We start from the raw sequence: 12,921 nt of genomic DNA on the forward strand, positions 1-12,921 counted from the left end.
TCCACTTGTACCTGCGCAACAGTAACGCCACTGAGCGGGGCACTAATTAGTGTGACACCCTACCCTACCCTATCTTTCCTGCTGTGTTGTGAATGCTGGACGGGGTAAGGAGAATTTAAGACAAAATAGTGGTCTTTACTCTTGACTTTAACGTTAGAATGCACCGTTTTCTTACATATATGTGTAGTGATTCCTGTGTGGTAAAGTCTTGCCTAAACTTTAGTGTTGGATATTAATAGTGTAAAAGCTGCTAAAACTACGCATCTGCCATTTTAATGTCCACTGGCTAAAATACTTCAGAATAACCTGAACTCATTCATTTATCTGGTATTAATAATATATTAACAGGGAAAGTTTTTATAAAGCCAAAAATTAAAAATAATTTGAATGCTGTCAGTTATTCCTCTGTGGTAATTTATTTTTTACATTGTGTGAATTGCTACAAATGCTAGGGAGCTTAACTAATTTTGAGTAACTGTGGCCAGCCTTTTTAAGAATGTTGCAAATTTGTGATTTCCCCGTAATCTGTATTCAACACACTGATCAGATATATATCATTAAAGCCACCTCTTTTGTTCTGCATTCATTCTCTTTTTTATCAGCCCCAGAGTGTGGCCCATCTGTTGCCCTGCAAAATTTGTTACCCCCGTTCTTGAGTGGTAAAGACCCCATATTAAACATCTCACAGCAAGTATTATTTCTCTGCATTGCATTGAAACTAGTGTTATGGTGATATTTTCTTAAGTTTTGTGCTGGTATGAGTGGATCAGACACATCAGTTCTGCTGGAGTTTTTCAGTCAACCACCAAAAAATCTGAATGACTTTTGAAAACATCCTCATTTTATTGATTGTTCAAACACCACAAAAGTTAAATCTGGAAGTCTGAGGGGATTTACTTTGTGCAAATCCACCGTGATACCTGTAAAATCCATAATGTTGTTTAGATGAACATTATTAATGACAGACACTGTTTGAAAATGATTATATCTCACAGTTTATTACACATTCTTTTCAGAGTTATTTTAAATAATGATTCAAATGTTCTCATTGCATTAGTTTAATGTATAATAATGTAACAAAAGAGCCAGTATTCTGTGAGTCAGTCTGGAGCTTGAGTGTCTCTTGCCTCATCCAATGATAATTTTTAAAAATTATTTTCTCAGTCCTCTCTTGCTCCTGGTTCCTTTGGAGCTAAAAGAAGATAAATAACACATAAATCAGTTAATAATTTATGGATATACTATTGGATATACTATGGAAATAACGGATATACTAAATTTGGAGAGTTGTTATATCATTTACATTTATGAATTAATGGATGCAATAAATATATAAACAAATTACAGTAGGTTCAAAATATGTATGTGGTACGGTATGCATTTATTTAAATATTAATTTGTACATTTTGTTTAAGGCAGCATTACTAATCCCTTTCTCCAAACATTCAGAATTTAATAGGAGCAACGAGGAGAGTTGGATTTCAAGAAGAGCAACCTAGGGAAGACAGGTGGACATATTCAAAGCAAATCAGAATGAGAGGAAGTTACCAGCCTCTTTAAGGTTTTGTATTGCATGCTAATATTTTTAAAATATTTGTATATTTTAAACCAACGAGGGTTGAAGACAATGAGAGTAATATGGTTATATATACAATATAACAATAATAATAAGATAAGACATTTGTATACTTCAGTAATTTCAGAATTAATACAAAAGGCTAGTGCAATATATATGTTTTATAAACTCCAGGCTTGACATCTCAGTATTTTGCACAGTACTGGGTAGGTTACTGTACGTATTTCCCATGATAGGTGATGCCCAGATCAAAGATGAGATGTTTTTTCACATCCTCCAATTAATAAATAGTATAAGTAATAGAGATGTTCAGAGGCAAGTTGAATCACGCATGAAACACAATGTAGGTGAGGTTCAGGGTTTTAACTGAGAACCCTTGTCATGAAGCAGAGATCTCTATTGCGAAAGAGCAAGTGACCCACTGTATTGAGTTACAGGGTGTAGCATGTCCATAAAAAATGTTTTAAGACATTTGATCTATACATTTCCAGCATCCAGCGTTTCTGAACTGTGTTTAACAGTAACATTACGAAAGCAAAATACAGCACAAAACCAACCAGTGTAACTTTAAAGTTAATGTTATTTTACTTTAGTTTTTTGTTTTTAATGTAAGGGTTTTATTTTCATTACATTTTCAACCAGGTTATCTGGGAGTCAGATAAAAACCTCTTATCGTATAGATTTAAAAAAGGCTTATTTGCTAATACTATTGGAAACCCTTTTTTAATTAAACAGAATTTTGTTCTTCCAGTGATATTAAAAAAAAAAAAACGGTTTTAAAGTAAAAATGAGCGTGCTCAAGCAAATGCATATGAACATAAGAAGGATCGAAATCTTGACAGGTTCCCTGATTTAAAAAAGTGTTTTCAGGAAAGAGCAAGAGCAGCAGAGCAATGAAGCCTTTTGGGAAGGAAGGAGCACTGGAAAATGCGTGAAAGAAACCTTCCTGATCATTTCTTCAAGTTGACATTTATGAAATGATTAGGGAATATTTTCCACTTTACTGAAGTAAGAGTTCCTATTTTTCTTGGATTGCTTAGAGTAGATGTTGGGGCATTTTGTGAGCGTTTCTTAAATGAAGTAAATTCCTGATATTAGAACTGCTACAGCATATTCCAAAGATATCAGAGGGTGCTCTATCGCTCCAGAGACCACAGTTCAAATGCCCCTCACCACAGAGTTCTTAGGCTTTATATTCCCATTGCCTATATTTTAAATATGGTTGCCTTAGGTTCATGTGTGGCTGCCCCAGGGCATTCTATATTTGTCATGTTTTCTTGTGGAAACATTATTAAGTAATTATAAGGGATATGCACAGCGTATTATATTTTATTTATAGGCATGAAGAATAGAATTTCATTTTTATCAGCCAAATGAAAAGACGTGATCAGATGTATTTTAGATCTTGCTGTATTTGATTCCTTCATAATAATTTATCTCTGATTATACATCATTGGGAGGATTAGTCATTAATTCTGTTTACCATCTGCAGCTCAGTACAGTAGCAGGATTGGCATTCAGTTCACAACCGTCCAAGTCCCTCTCAACCACACTGATTAAGAGCCCCCAGGACCCCCGCCAGTCAGTCTGAGATCACCACACTGAATCAACTACATCGCAGTGTTAACCTCTGACATGTCAACAACAGCTGCTGTAGCCTCATTATTTTCACTCCCTCACCTGGAAGTTTGAAACTCTCAAGCAGAGACAAGAGAGAGAGGGAGAAGTGAGAAAATGGATAAAGAGGAAAAAATAGAGTCTAATAAAAAATAGAGGGAAGGAATGAGAAAGTTTGAATAATCCAAGGTTGGCTTAGAATAAGCTGCTAGAACTGCCTCAATGAGGAAGATGGCATCGACCCCGCCCTGTGTCCCACACCACCACCAACACACACACAAATATAGAAGATTGTTCGTAAATGACGAAATACTGGTGAAGAACAGTGGAGATCTGTCATTATTTTACAGCTGGTTTGTTCTGTAGACGTCATTTGAGACCTGAGTTTGCAGATGGTGGTGATTACACATGTTTTGTTTGCAAGACAGCACAGATCCCATATGAGTCAAATGCCTCAGTTGTGGCATGAAAACAAAATAAAAATAGGCCTTCTCCATGATTTTAACACAACCTCCCACAGGAAAGAGAAGAGTAAATTATCTCGTCTCCTTTCAGTCCAGTGCTATTTGTAATGTGGAATCATTAAGTCTCCTGTGCCATCAGTGAGCAACTTGAATGTTTCCATCCAGCGTATCAAAGATGACAAAGGTTCCACACCATGGCTTTATTTATTTTTTTAAACACACACCTGTGGGTTGACTCATGCAGTGCTGTGTTTTTGTGTTAAGGCCTCCAACAGATTTAGAGCTTGAATGCCAGTTGTTGATGCTTTAGATGCCAGTGTGGTGGTTTATTTTATACCGTGCTGGGTTGTATAATTATACTCCATGACTTAGCACATGGCTTAGAGTAGTTTAGCAGCTGTTCTAGTTGCTCTATTGTATCCTTCTGGATTGGGCATCTGTGCTTCCTGGGTGCCATGTACTATCCTTTTCAAAGGTGCTGCCTTTGTGTAACTAGTCCCGGTAGGTCTGATTTAAAGGCCATGACACAAAACATCCAGGACAGGATCAGCTGCTGCTTCAAACTGGGCGTTCCGGCATGAAGTAAACACAAAGAGATGCGAGAAGATCCTCCACACTGCCAGGATCTTACCAGTCTTTGCAGGGCATTAACTGTATAATTAGTGGATTCAGTTTCTTTAAAGTGCACCCAGTTTGGTCACAGACATTCAGTTGTGCAAAAACAGCTTGTACAGTAGAACCAGTTAAGACACGTTTATTATTTGAGCTTTGCTTATTTTCATTTGCAGTCAAGCCAAGAGGAGCTAATTTAGCTAAAGTAATGGAAATGTATACCCTAAATTGGGAATACTGCTTCACCTACTTGTTTTAATGTGCCAAAATATTTTAAGCTAAAAACCATAGTAGCAGCAGACTTGAATGTTAGAAAGCACTTGAGCAAGTCTATTAGTCTCTTTGAGAAGTCAAGATGGTCTCTTCCATTTTTTAGGTACCTTGTAGCACAATAACTAATAAGGTATATCTTAGCAGAGTTAGAAGGGAATGGCAATATTACATTTTTTACTATTTCCAAAAATGGTCAAAGCCATTATTTTGGCACATATCGTTAGGTTAAAACTTCTTCACCTTCTCAAAATACATTCAGGTCTTCATTTAGGATGTAAAGAGTTGTTAGTATTGTTTATTGCCCAGTAAAACTGTCATGTTGCATAAAATGTGTCATAGCAGCTGAACACTTTTAGTAGCTATTTTAGACAAGTGTCTTTTTTTTTTGTCATTTCAGAATTAGATTTTTCAGTGGTTTAATATACATTATCTAGTCTGCACCACCTTAATAAAAAATCTGGATGTGGTTTCAGTGGGTAAAGGGTAAGTTTTGGGGACTTATTTATAGTTTAGTATTAATCCATCGTGGTTTTAGCAGCATTAGCCTAGTTGCTTCAGTTTATGAAACAAAGGTTTCAAAGTCTTGGCTAAATGACTACAGTTTGAGTAAGTGTCAGAGTCTGGCAAAGAGTTGATGTTTTACCAAGGTATTCTGATAAGGTTGAATACATTGTGAAATATGGGAATTTCATTGTTTGGACTCTTGGGGTATATAGTTCAAGTTGACAGCAGAATGAATCAAAGCTACTCACTTCTTCTGATGGTCGCTGACTCTGTTCCTCAGGACAGTTACCTGTAACAGACAACAAGCCAGAGACGTGAGGCTTTCTCTGAATCACCAACAACACTGTCTGCTTCCTTCTCATGCCAATCAGAGGACTGGGAACGGATCCAAGGATGGGGTATACAGTATAACCAGATGGTTATGCCAAGTCTGGCCTGGGTGTGGCTGCCTCAGGTGGAGTGAGCTATAATTTAATAGTTCTGTCAACATGCAGTCGTGCGAAACACTTTCTCTCGACAAAAGAAGTTACTAAGAGCACCTCATACTGGAACCTGCCTTGGAGCGTGACCTTTTTGATGTTAGCCATGAGAGGGACATACAAGACACATCCTCTTGGAAGGCATACCTCATATTTCTGATGTGTGTATTTGTACTGCAGTTCATATTTCTCAGCCTCCAGTTGGTACAACCACTTCCAAAGTTCACTGGCTTTCTCTCTGTTTGGATTGATATAAACATGATTAACAAGTCACTGTGCCTTTAGGCCTGCAGACTGTGGTTTTACAGTACCCTTTTAAATATGGCATGTTTAACTTCACTTTACTATATTTGGCTTCTCTGGTATTTACCTGAGCTTCTCATCATTCAGGTGGCCAATATTAAGCTCTTTGCGGCGCTCACTCAGGATTTTTCTCTTCTTCTCTCTTTCTGTTTGCTTCTTAGGTCCTCCTCGCTTGTCCGTCTAAAGACAACACAGTATACGTTATGTCACATGAAGCCTAATCACTCATCTACTTACTAATGAAGGTGCTAAAATGTGCTCTCTGTCACAAAGTCCATGAAAGGAACAGCTGTGGTTTCAAACATTGATGTTTGATGTCAAATGCTACTTTGTCAAAAATTGCCTTGAGTGAAAAAAAAACAATCTACATTTAAATATACTTGGTAAAATTAAAATGTAAATAATTTAACCCAAAGAGTTAAAAGGGTTTTTAACAAAACATATTTAACAAAATATTTACCTTTTGTTTGTTTTTGTTTATTTATTTTTTTTATTTTATTATTGTTTTAATAATACATTCTACACATTTGAATTTCTTTTCTGTGTAAATTGAAAGTGACACTAACTATATTGATGGATCTTGCATCAAGGTTCACACTTCCATCAATAAATCACTGGCTAATCCACCTACAGACTTTACGGAAAAGGGATTAAGGCAGACAGAGTGTGGGTTATATAATCAGCTTGTGCCCAATTCTAAATATACTTTAATCTCTTAGAAATGTAGAGCATTAGCAAATGTTAACACATGCGATTGTAAATGTATTCATTTCAAAGATATTTTAAGTTGTTTTGTAATTTCATTGATTGTAATAAAGTAATCAATAATATGAAACAAATTTTAACAATTATCTTTCATGTAGGACATTTTAAATTGATCTGAACTGGAAAACGTACAGATGAAATGTGAGCCATTAGACCACATTATTCTACAAAACAATGTATATAAAACAATGTAATAAAAGTATAAAATACTGGTTCCTAAACTACTTCATCCAGTCTGTGCCACCTTAGTAATGTGGAATTTGGAAATGTTTTAAATGATAAATTCTGGTGTTTTCATTTAAATTTTTTTTTTTTTTTAACAAAAATGTTAGCATAATAGCCTAAGTATTAATAAAATAAATGAATTCGTTAAAAATACGGACTACAAACATATTCAGGTTGCTACAGTACCGCTTTTGCCAAATCATTTATTTCAGTATAACTTTTACTTAATCAAGTATGGAGTATTCTCTCCATGCTTTTAGAGGCGGTATAAAAAGAAACAAATTTCAAAGTAAGAATTGTTATCTATTTATTTATTTTTTTAAAGCCAGTTTTCTATTTCTAAGCCAAGGTTCATTTAGAGCCATCTTTTTTTTTTATGGAGTGTATCTTTGTGAACCTAACGATTCTTTAACATTACCCTTTGCATGTATCCGGTGAACTGTAAAGTGTTTAGCACTTTCTTTTTCTTGGCATCATCATCAGCTTTCTTCTTCGCCTCTTCTTCCTCCTTTCTTGCCTTTTCTTCCTGAACAATGAAAACAAATCAGTTTATTAGAATCCCACTTTACCATTGAAGAACTGTCTTGACTCAGTGACTCACCGCCAGCTTGTTTTGCCGTTCTCGTTCTTTTTCTGTTCTGATCCTCATCTGCTCTGCTCTTTCTGAGCGTCTTTTTTCCTTTTTTTGCAAAATGAAAGACTTTGTTTTCAGGCCACACTCAGCAGTATAAACAGCATTAATGAAAGAATTTTCCATGCCATAGCTTTTGGTCATGGAAGTGGATACTGAAGGTGTGAAAATGCTCATTCTGTGTCATCAGTTCTATCAAGCTGTCGTTCAGGTTGTAAATCTATTAAGTCTTCTCAAAGTACATTAAAAAACAAAATGCACTAAATGTGACTCACAATTCGGCTGGTAAGGGCAATGAGTTCTTCCTCTTCTTTTTTGCGGTTCTCAAAATGTGCCTCGATTAGAGACTGGAGCTCAGTGAAGTCCTTCTCCACACGTTTACGGTGGATATCCTTCACAACAGATACAGATTTTCCAAAGTCACTGTACTGTGCAAAAGAGAATACCTTTCATTTTTTATATCCAGTTGAAACAGCCATTAAGTAAAAGTTATTAATGTTTTAGAAGAGACTTCTGATTAGATATGGCACGTTGCAGAAGGGGAAAGTAAAAATGAATAAAATAAACAAAAGTCAAACATTTCAAGAAGTCGATACTAACAACAGGTATCTGTGAAAGAATATTGGCCTTACAACATATGGAGTAAGGGTGTTATACACTGATGGGATCTAAACTGTAATTGCGATTAAACCCCAAATAATAAAATGACATGAGATGTTATGTAGTAGTCTTGATTGCCGTAAGGACTGCATTGACTTGTGGTTTGGCACTCGTACAGGAGTGCATTCAAGTGCTGGGTAATTCCGATTCCAACATGGATTAAATTGGCAGTATCCAGCAAAAACTTTAAATGAATGTCGCCTGGTATGAGGTGTTATTGCATGAGAAAGGCCAGTAAAGGCCTGTAGTGCAGTCAAAGGTCGACTCCTACATCAGTGCACAGCTCAGCCCCAGCTCAGACACCACTGAGCCACATTCTGGCTCCTCACCTCCTGACATGTCAGTCACAGCAACATTACATTTCACTTTTTCACAACAATCTGCCAACACCATCCATCTCCTGTCTGTCAATCTTATCAAGCCATCTGCAGCCTATCTTGAAATAAGTTTTAATTAACTCATTCATACTTTTTCTAGAATGTCTTCAACATGCAATCCAGAATCATTGGTTGCACAGCAGGAACACGGACAGGGCACCAGTCCATTACGGGGCACCACACACTCACACACACACACACACACATACCTACATACCTGTGGGCAATTTTGAATAGCCAGTGAAGCTAAAAATGTTTTTTTGGATTGTGGGATGACACCGGAGCATCCAGAGGACCCCCCCCCCAAAGAGTACACCACATATTTCAGAGACAGTGACCCGAGGCAGGGTTTGAAACCACAACTCCTGAAATCTGGAGCTGTGTAACAACACTACTACCTGTTGCACTTTGCCACCCCTAAGATTTCTTTTATTTTTGTTTTTATGTTTGATCAAGAAATTTCATGTTAATTTGTGCTAAAGCATGTATCCATCCAACACAAGGTTTATAGTCATTTTTAATTAACTTTTTAGGGTTCTTTATATCTGTTAACTCTTTGGTTTGTTTATTATTTTGTTATATTTTTCACTGTAAAGTACACTAACATATGTATAAATAGAGAGGAATTCAGCTACTCCTTTGCCATTGTTTCTTATGAAAAAAAAAAATCAATATTATATTAAAATTACATTAGACTACATTTTACAAAACATTAACCTAGTGCAGAAAGGAAGGGGCTTGGACTTGAACTAAGTGGATTGTGCAAATCAGAAAATGTAGCCAAATTCTAAGATGGAAAGATTAAAATATATCCCAGCAGGTTTCTTAAAAAACTGAAAACAAGGTAAATTATGCAGAAGATAAAAACATTTTGTATTAAAAGATATGGTTGCTTCTTTTTGATTAATTCATAATTATTTAAAGTTCACTATTACACAATAATGTAGAACTCCAATCAGTTTAATATAGAGAGTCCAGAACGAGGATAACTCCCTTATGTTTTAAACTATCTTCATCCATTTCAACAATTTACAGGTTGTACTCACATCAAAGTCGACTTTCTCCCCGTCAGGAATTTTGGGAGGTACCAGTGGAGGTAGAAAGCTTCTGAAAATTAAATGAATAACATTGATACATCAATTTTCTCTTTCTAAATTAATATATATTATTATTATTATGATATATATCATTGCTGTCCAAAGAAACATGTATCTCTATTTTTGTTGATTCTTAGTTTACTACATCATTTGAACACAGTCGTCCTTCACACTGTGTAAACATTTCATCATGAACGGACTAATATAATTGCTCCAGAAATATTTGGAATTAATTCTTTTTACATTAACTTCCAAAGAAGGGGTTTTCCTTCTCCTATAATAAAGCTAATTTGGAGATGTGTGCTTTTCAATGGACAGCAATGTGCATGTTTAAGTTTCTCACAATCACAGTTTTACTCACTTTGGTTTTGGTTTTGCCTCCTCTGTGTGACCCAGGAAAAAGAGAAATAGAATAATAAATTGATTAATGAAGGGTGGTTTGCCTCCGTTACTTTGTGCTGATTGCATTTTGATTCACTGCATGTTTTGGGAGGTTAAATCATAGCCCCCTGTGTGTTTCAGATGCTCAGAGGAGGTCTTGATGGGGGTCCTGACACTTGATGAGTGGCTAAAAATGTATGTAGAGACCCAGAGCAGTACTACTCAAAAAAAAAAGTTGGTCTTAGTGGCTCAGGAGATTCCTCAGGTGAAACAGCATGAGACAAAAAGGAGACATGAGACGGATGAGATGAAGTGAAGATGGATTTTGGGAAAGTTGGCACAATATGAGACTCGAGATCTCAGCTGAAACAAAAGGCTCTTTTTCTCAGGTGTAATGTCTGGGCTGCAGATCTCATTGTGTGATAGAAACTACTGAGTTATAGAATACATCTAGGTTTTTTTCTGTGGGACTCTGTAATTGCAGAGCTACAAAGTGCACTCTTATAGAAGATAGGAGGGGTAAATGGAAGGTAATGTAATTAAAAAGGAAATGTATGTACGTCGTTTGCCTTTCCTGTCTTCCTCCCCATGCTCTATAGCTGCAGAAGTGGAAGGAGGGAGGTCAAAGGGCACATTAGGTTAGGTAACATTATCACAGCTGTGTTAATACAAGACTAGACACAAAACTGATGCATTTCTAGAACAATGTTGTGAGGAGCCTCAAGGCACAGTGCTCATCATCAGCATAGACAGGTTAGGTGTGCTTGCTAATGGATACCCACAAAACACAATGCCTTTTAAAAATGTTATTGTCAGACCTGAGTGAGGGGAGGAAAGGTTAAGCAGGTCAGAGTGAGGCTAAAAGATTTTCCTCTGTGTGACATAACTTTCAGAATGCTAAAGAATAACTTTTCAAATATGAAGGGTATGTGTCTGTTGAGCAGTACAGGATAAAGCCATAGACAAACATGTCATGATGATGTTACTGTCATTGTTTAGTTTACTAATTTTCTTACCTGTGTCCTGAGGGGCTGTTAAAAAGACACAAAAACATAAACAAGATGAATTCCATTGCAAATAATAAATTGTGTGTACTAAAGGCATGTTGCCATAGTTATAGTTTATATAGTATTTCAGGAATGCATGTGTTTTACCTTATATTCAAGGGTGTTGATTAAAAACTTTAAGTAATAACCATGTAAAATAACACGAAAACCAGCTGGCAGAGGTCGATAAGAAAACATGCATACAGTATGTGTTTATTTCCCCTGCTCTCTGTCTGGAAATAGTTTATCAAGACTCAGATAATACATTTCTGTGTCAAAAATGATGATTATGTCGAAATTAATTAATTCATGCATTCATTGTCTGTAAGCGCTTATTCAGTTCAGGGTCGAGGTGGGTCCAGAACTTACCTGGAGTCATTGGGCGCAAGGCGGGTATACACCCTGGAGGGGGCGCCAGTTCTTTACAGGGCAACACACACTCACACATTCACTCACACACTCACACCTACGGACGCTTTTGAGTCACCAATCCACCTACCAACGTGTGTTTTTGGACTGTGGGAGGAAACCGGAGCATTCGAAGGAAACCCACGCGGACACGGGGAGAACACACCACACTCCTCACAGACAGTCACCCGGAGGAAACCCACGCAGACACAGGGAGAACACACCACACTCCTCACAGACAGTCACCCATAGGAAACCCACGCAGACACAGGGAGAACACACCACACTCCTCACAGACAGTCACCCAGAGGAAACCCATGCAGACACAGGCAGAACACACCAAACCGGAGCGGGACTCAAACCCACAACTTCCAGGTACCTGGAGCTGTGTGACTGCGACTCTACCTGCTTCGCTTTATGTCAAAATGTTGCTATATATTCTCAAAAGGTTACTTTAATTTTTTACAGTAATATTACTTTCAAACTCTAGAATTCATAGACTTTGTAAAATATATATTTTAATAAATTAATCAGTATTTTGACCCCAGGTCATTATTTTAGTCAATATTTCAGTGAATTAATTTTTACTTTATTTTTCTGTCTTGGGGCTGAGATGTTTCAGAAAGCTGTCACGTATTTTATACCTCCATCATTTGAGCACTTTTTGATTTTTCACTCATCTGACAGGCTGGAACCTAAATGTTGAATAGTACATTCTATATGAATGGAGGTGTCTGATAAACATTGTCTTCAACAAAGGGCATGATTGTGGTTTTATGTAATGAGAAAGGTCGTCTGGCACTCTACATGTAATTAAATCTTCAGGTTGATCTTCAACTTCGTAAACTAGTACATTTCCAAAGAGTTCCAAAGAGGTTTCACTCCAACAATTATTCAAGAATGGTTTCCTCATTGCCTGAATGACAAGCTGTGAGCAAGTGTGTAAAACAGTACAGTGAAAGTATGCTTGAGTGAAAGTGTCAAATTCTTGCTCAAAGGAGAAAGTAGTTTAAAGTATGAACATTATACATTAATGACATTCAGCCCGAAAGCACATTTCATATTCCATGTAATAAAACCTAATTGAAAATTTTGGATTTGAAAATATATGGATTTGCTTACGTAAATATAAGTTTGTTGGTCAATTCCCAACTGTCAGTTCCAACTGTTAGGTAGGACGCACTCAGTCACACTGCTATCAAGATGCAAGGGCGTGGAGCAGTACAGGTTTCATTTGAGACGTGAAGCCAGCCACCACTTTCTTTTTTTCTCAAGCTGCTGGTTACACACTTTCCCTGGACAGATCCCCTGTAAATGGAGACTGCTAGCTCTCCAGGGGTTTGTTTTGCAAAAGCTTTGTAATACTTATATGTTGATCTTTAGAATATTAAATTTAATGTATTTTTTTTATTACACATCATTAAAAAAAAACAAAAAAACCTGTAATCTCTAAGATAATTTTGAAAGCAGGACCACGCCTAAACTTCTCCCCTCAGCCCTATA

At 36.7% G+C, this 12,921-nt stretch overlaps 1 protein-coding gene and 1 long non-coding RNA gene across 3 annotated transcripts; one reads left to right on the top strand and one right to left on the bottom strand.

Moving 5' to 3' along the window:
• The first annotated feature begins 13 nt into the window (after positions 1 to 13).
• Positions 14 to 6,109, top strand: LOC136691055 (uncharacterized). Its single transcript, XR_010801826.1, has 4 exons — positions 14 to 104; positions 603 to 659; positions 1,450 to 1,561; positions 5,327 to 6,109. It is a non-coding gene; the product is annotated as an uncharacterized lncRNA (long non-coding RNA).
• On the bottom strand, positions 1,013 to 11,090 carry tnnt2b (troponin T type 2b (cardiac)). 2 transcript variants are annotated; one of them, XM_066663325.1, is made up of 10 exons: positions 10,981 to 11,090; positions 9,945 to 9,966; positions 9,533 to 9,593; positions 7,725 to 7,841; positions 7,420 to 7,497; positions 7,237 to 7,344; positions 5,896 to 6,008; positions 5,673 to 5,763; positions 5,295 to 5,335; positions 1,013 to 1,192 (listed from the first exon to the last, which is right to left on the bottom strand). In XM_066663325.1, exons 1-10 carry the CDS (start codon positions 11,066 to 11,068, stop codon positions 1,153 to 1,155), a joined length of 759 nt encoding a protein of 252 aa, XP_066519422.1. In that variant the 5' UTR covers positions 11,069 to 11,090; the 3' UTR covers positions 1,013 to 1,152. The 2 variants fall into 2 exon arrangements, with proteins under 2 accessions (XP_066519422.1, XP_066519421.1); XM_066663324.1 differs by lacking the exon at positions 10,981 to 11,090 and having other exon boundaries at positions 7,725 to 7,877; positions 9,945 to 10,069.
• Between the last annotated feature and the right edge of the window lie 1,831 nt (positions 11,091 to 12,921).

Source organism: Hoplias malabaricus, chromosome 3 (assembly GCF_029633855.1).
Source record: "Hoplias malabaricus isolate fHopMal1 chromosome 3, fHopMal1.hap1, whole genome shotgun sequence".
In the NCBI taxonomy this organism is placed as follows: domain Eukaryota; kingdom Metazoa; phylum Chordata; class Actinopteri; order Characiformes; family Erythrinidae; genus Hoplias; species Hoplias malabaricus.

Excerpts from the sequence above, each read along its gene's own strand:
- tnnt2b (XM_066663324.1), bottom strand. The coding sequence starts at position 10,051 with ATGCAATCAGCACAAAGTAACGGAGGCAAACCACCCTTCATTAATCAA. Across the intron at positions 7,345-7,419 it reads AACGGCAAAACAAGCTGGCG|GAAGAAAAGGCAAGAAAGGA; the intron begins GTGAGTCACTGA and ends TTCATTGTTCAG. Across the intron at positions 1,193-5,294 it reads GTCAGCGACCATCAGAAGAA|CTCCAAAGGAACCAGGAGCA; the intron begins GTGAGTAGCTTT and ends ATCTTCTTTTAG.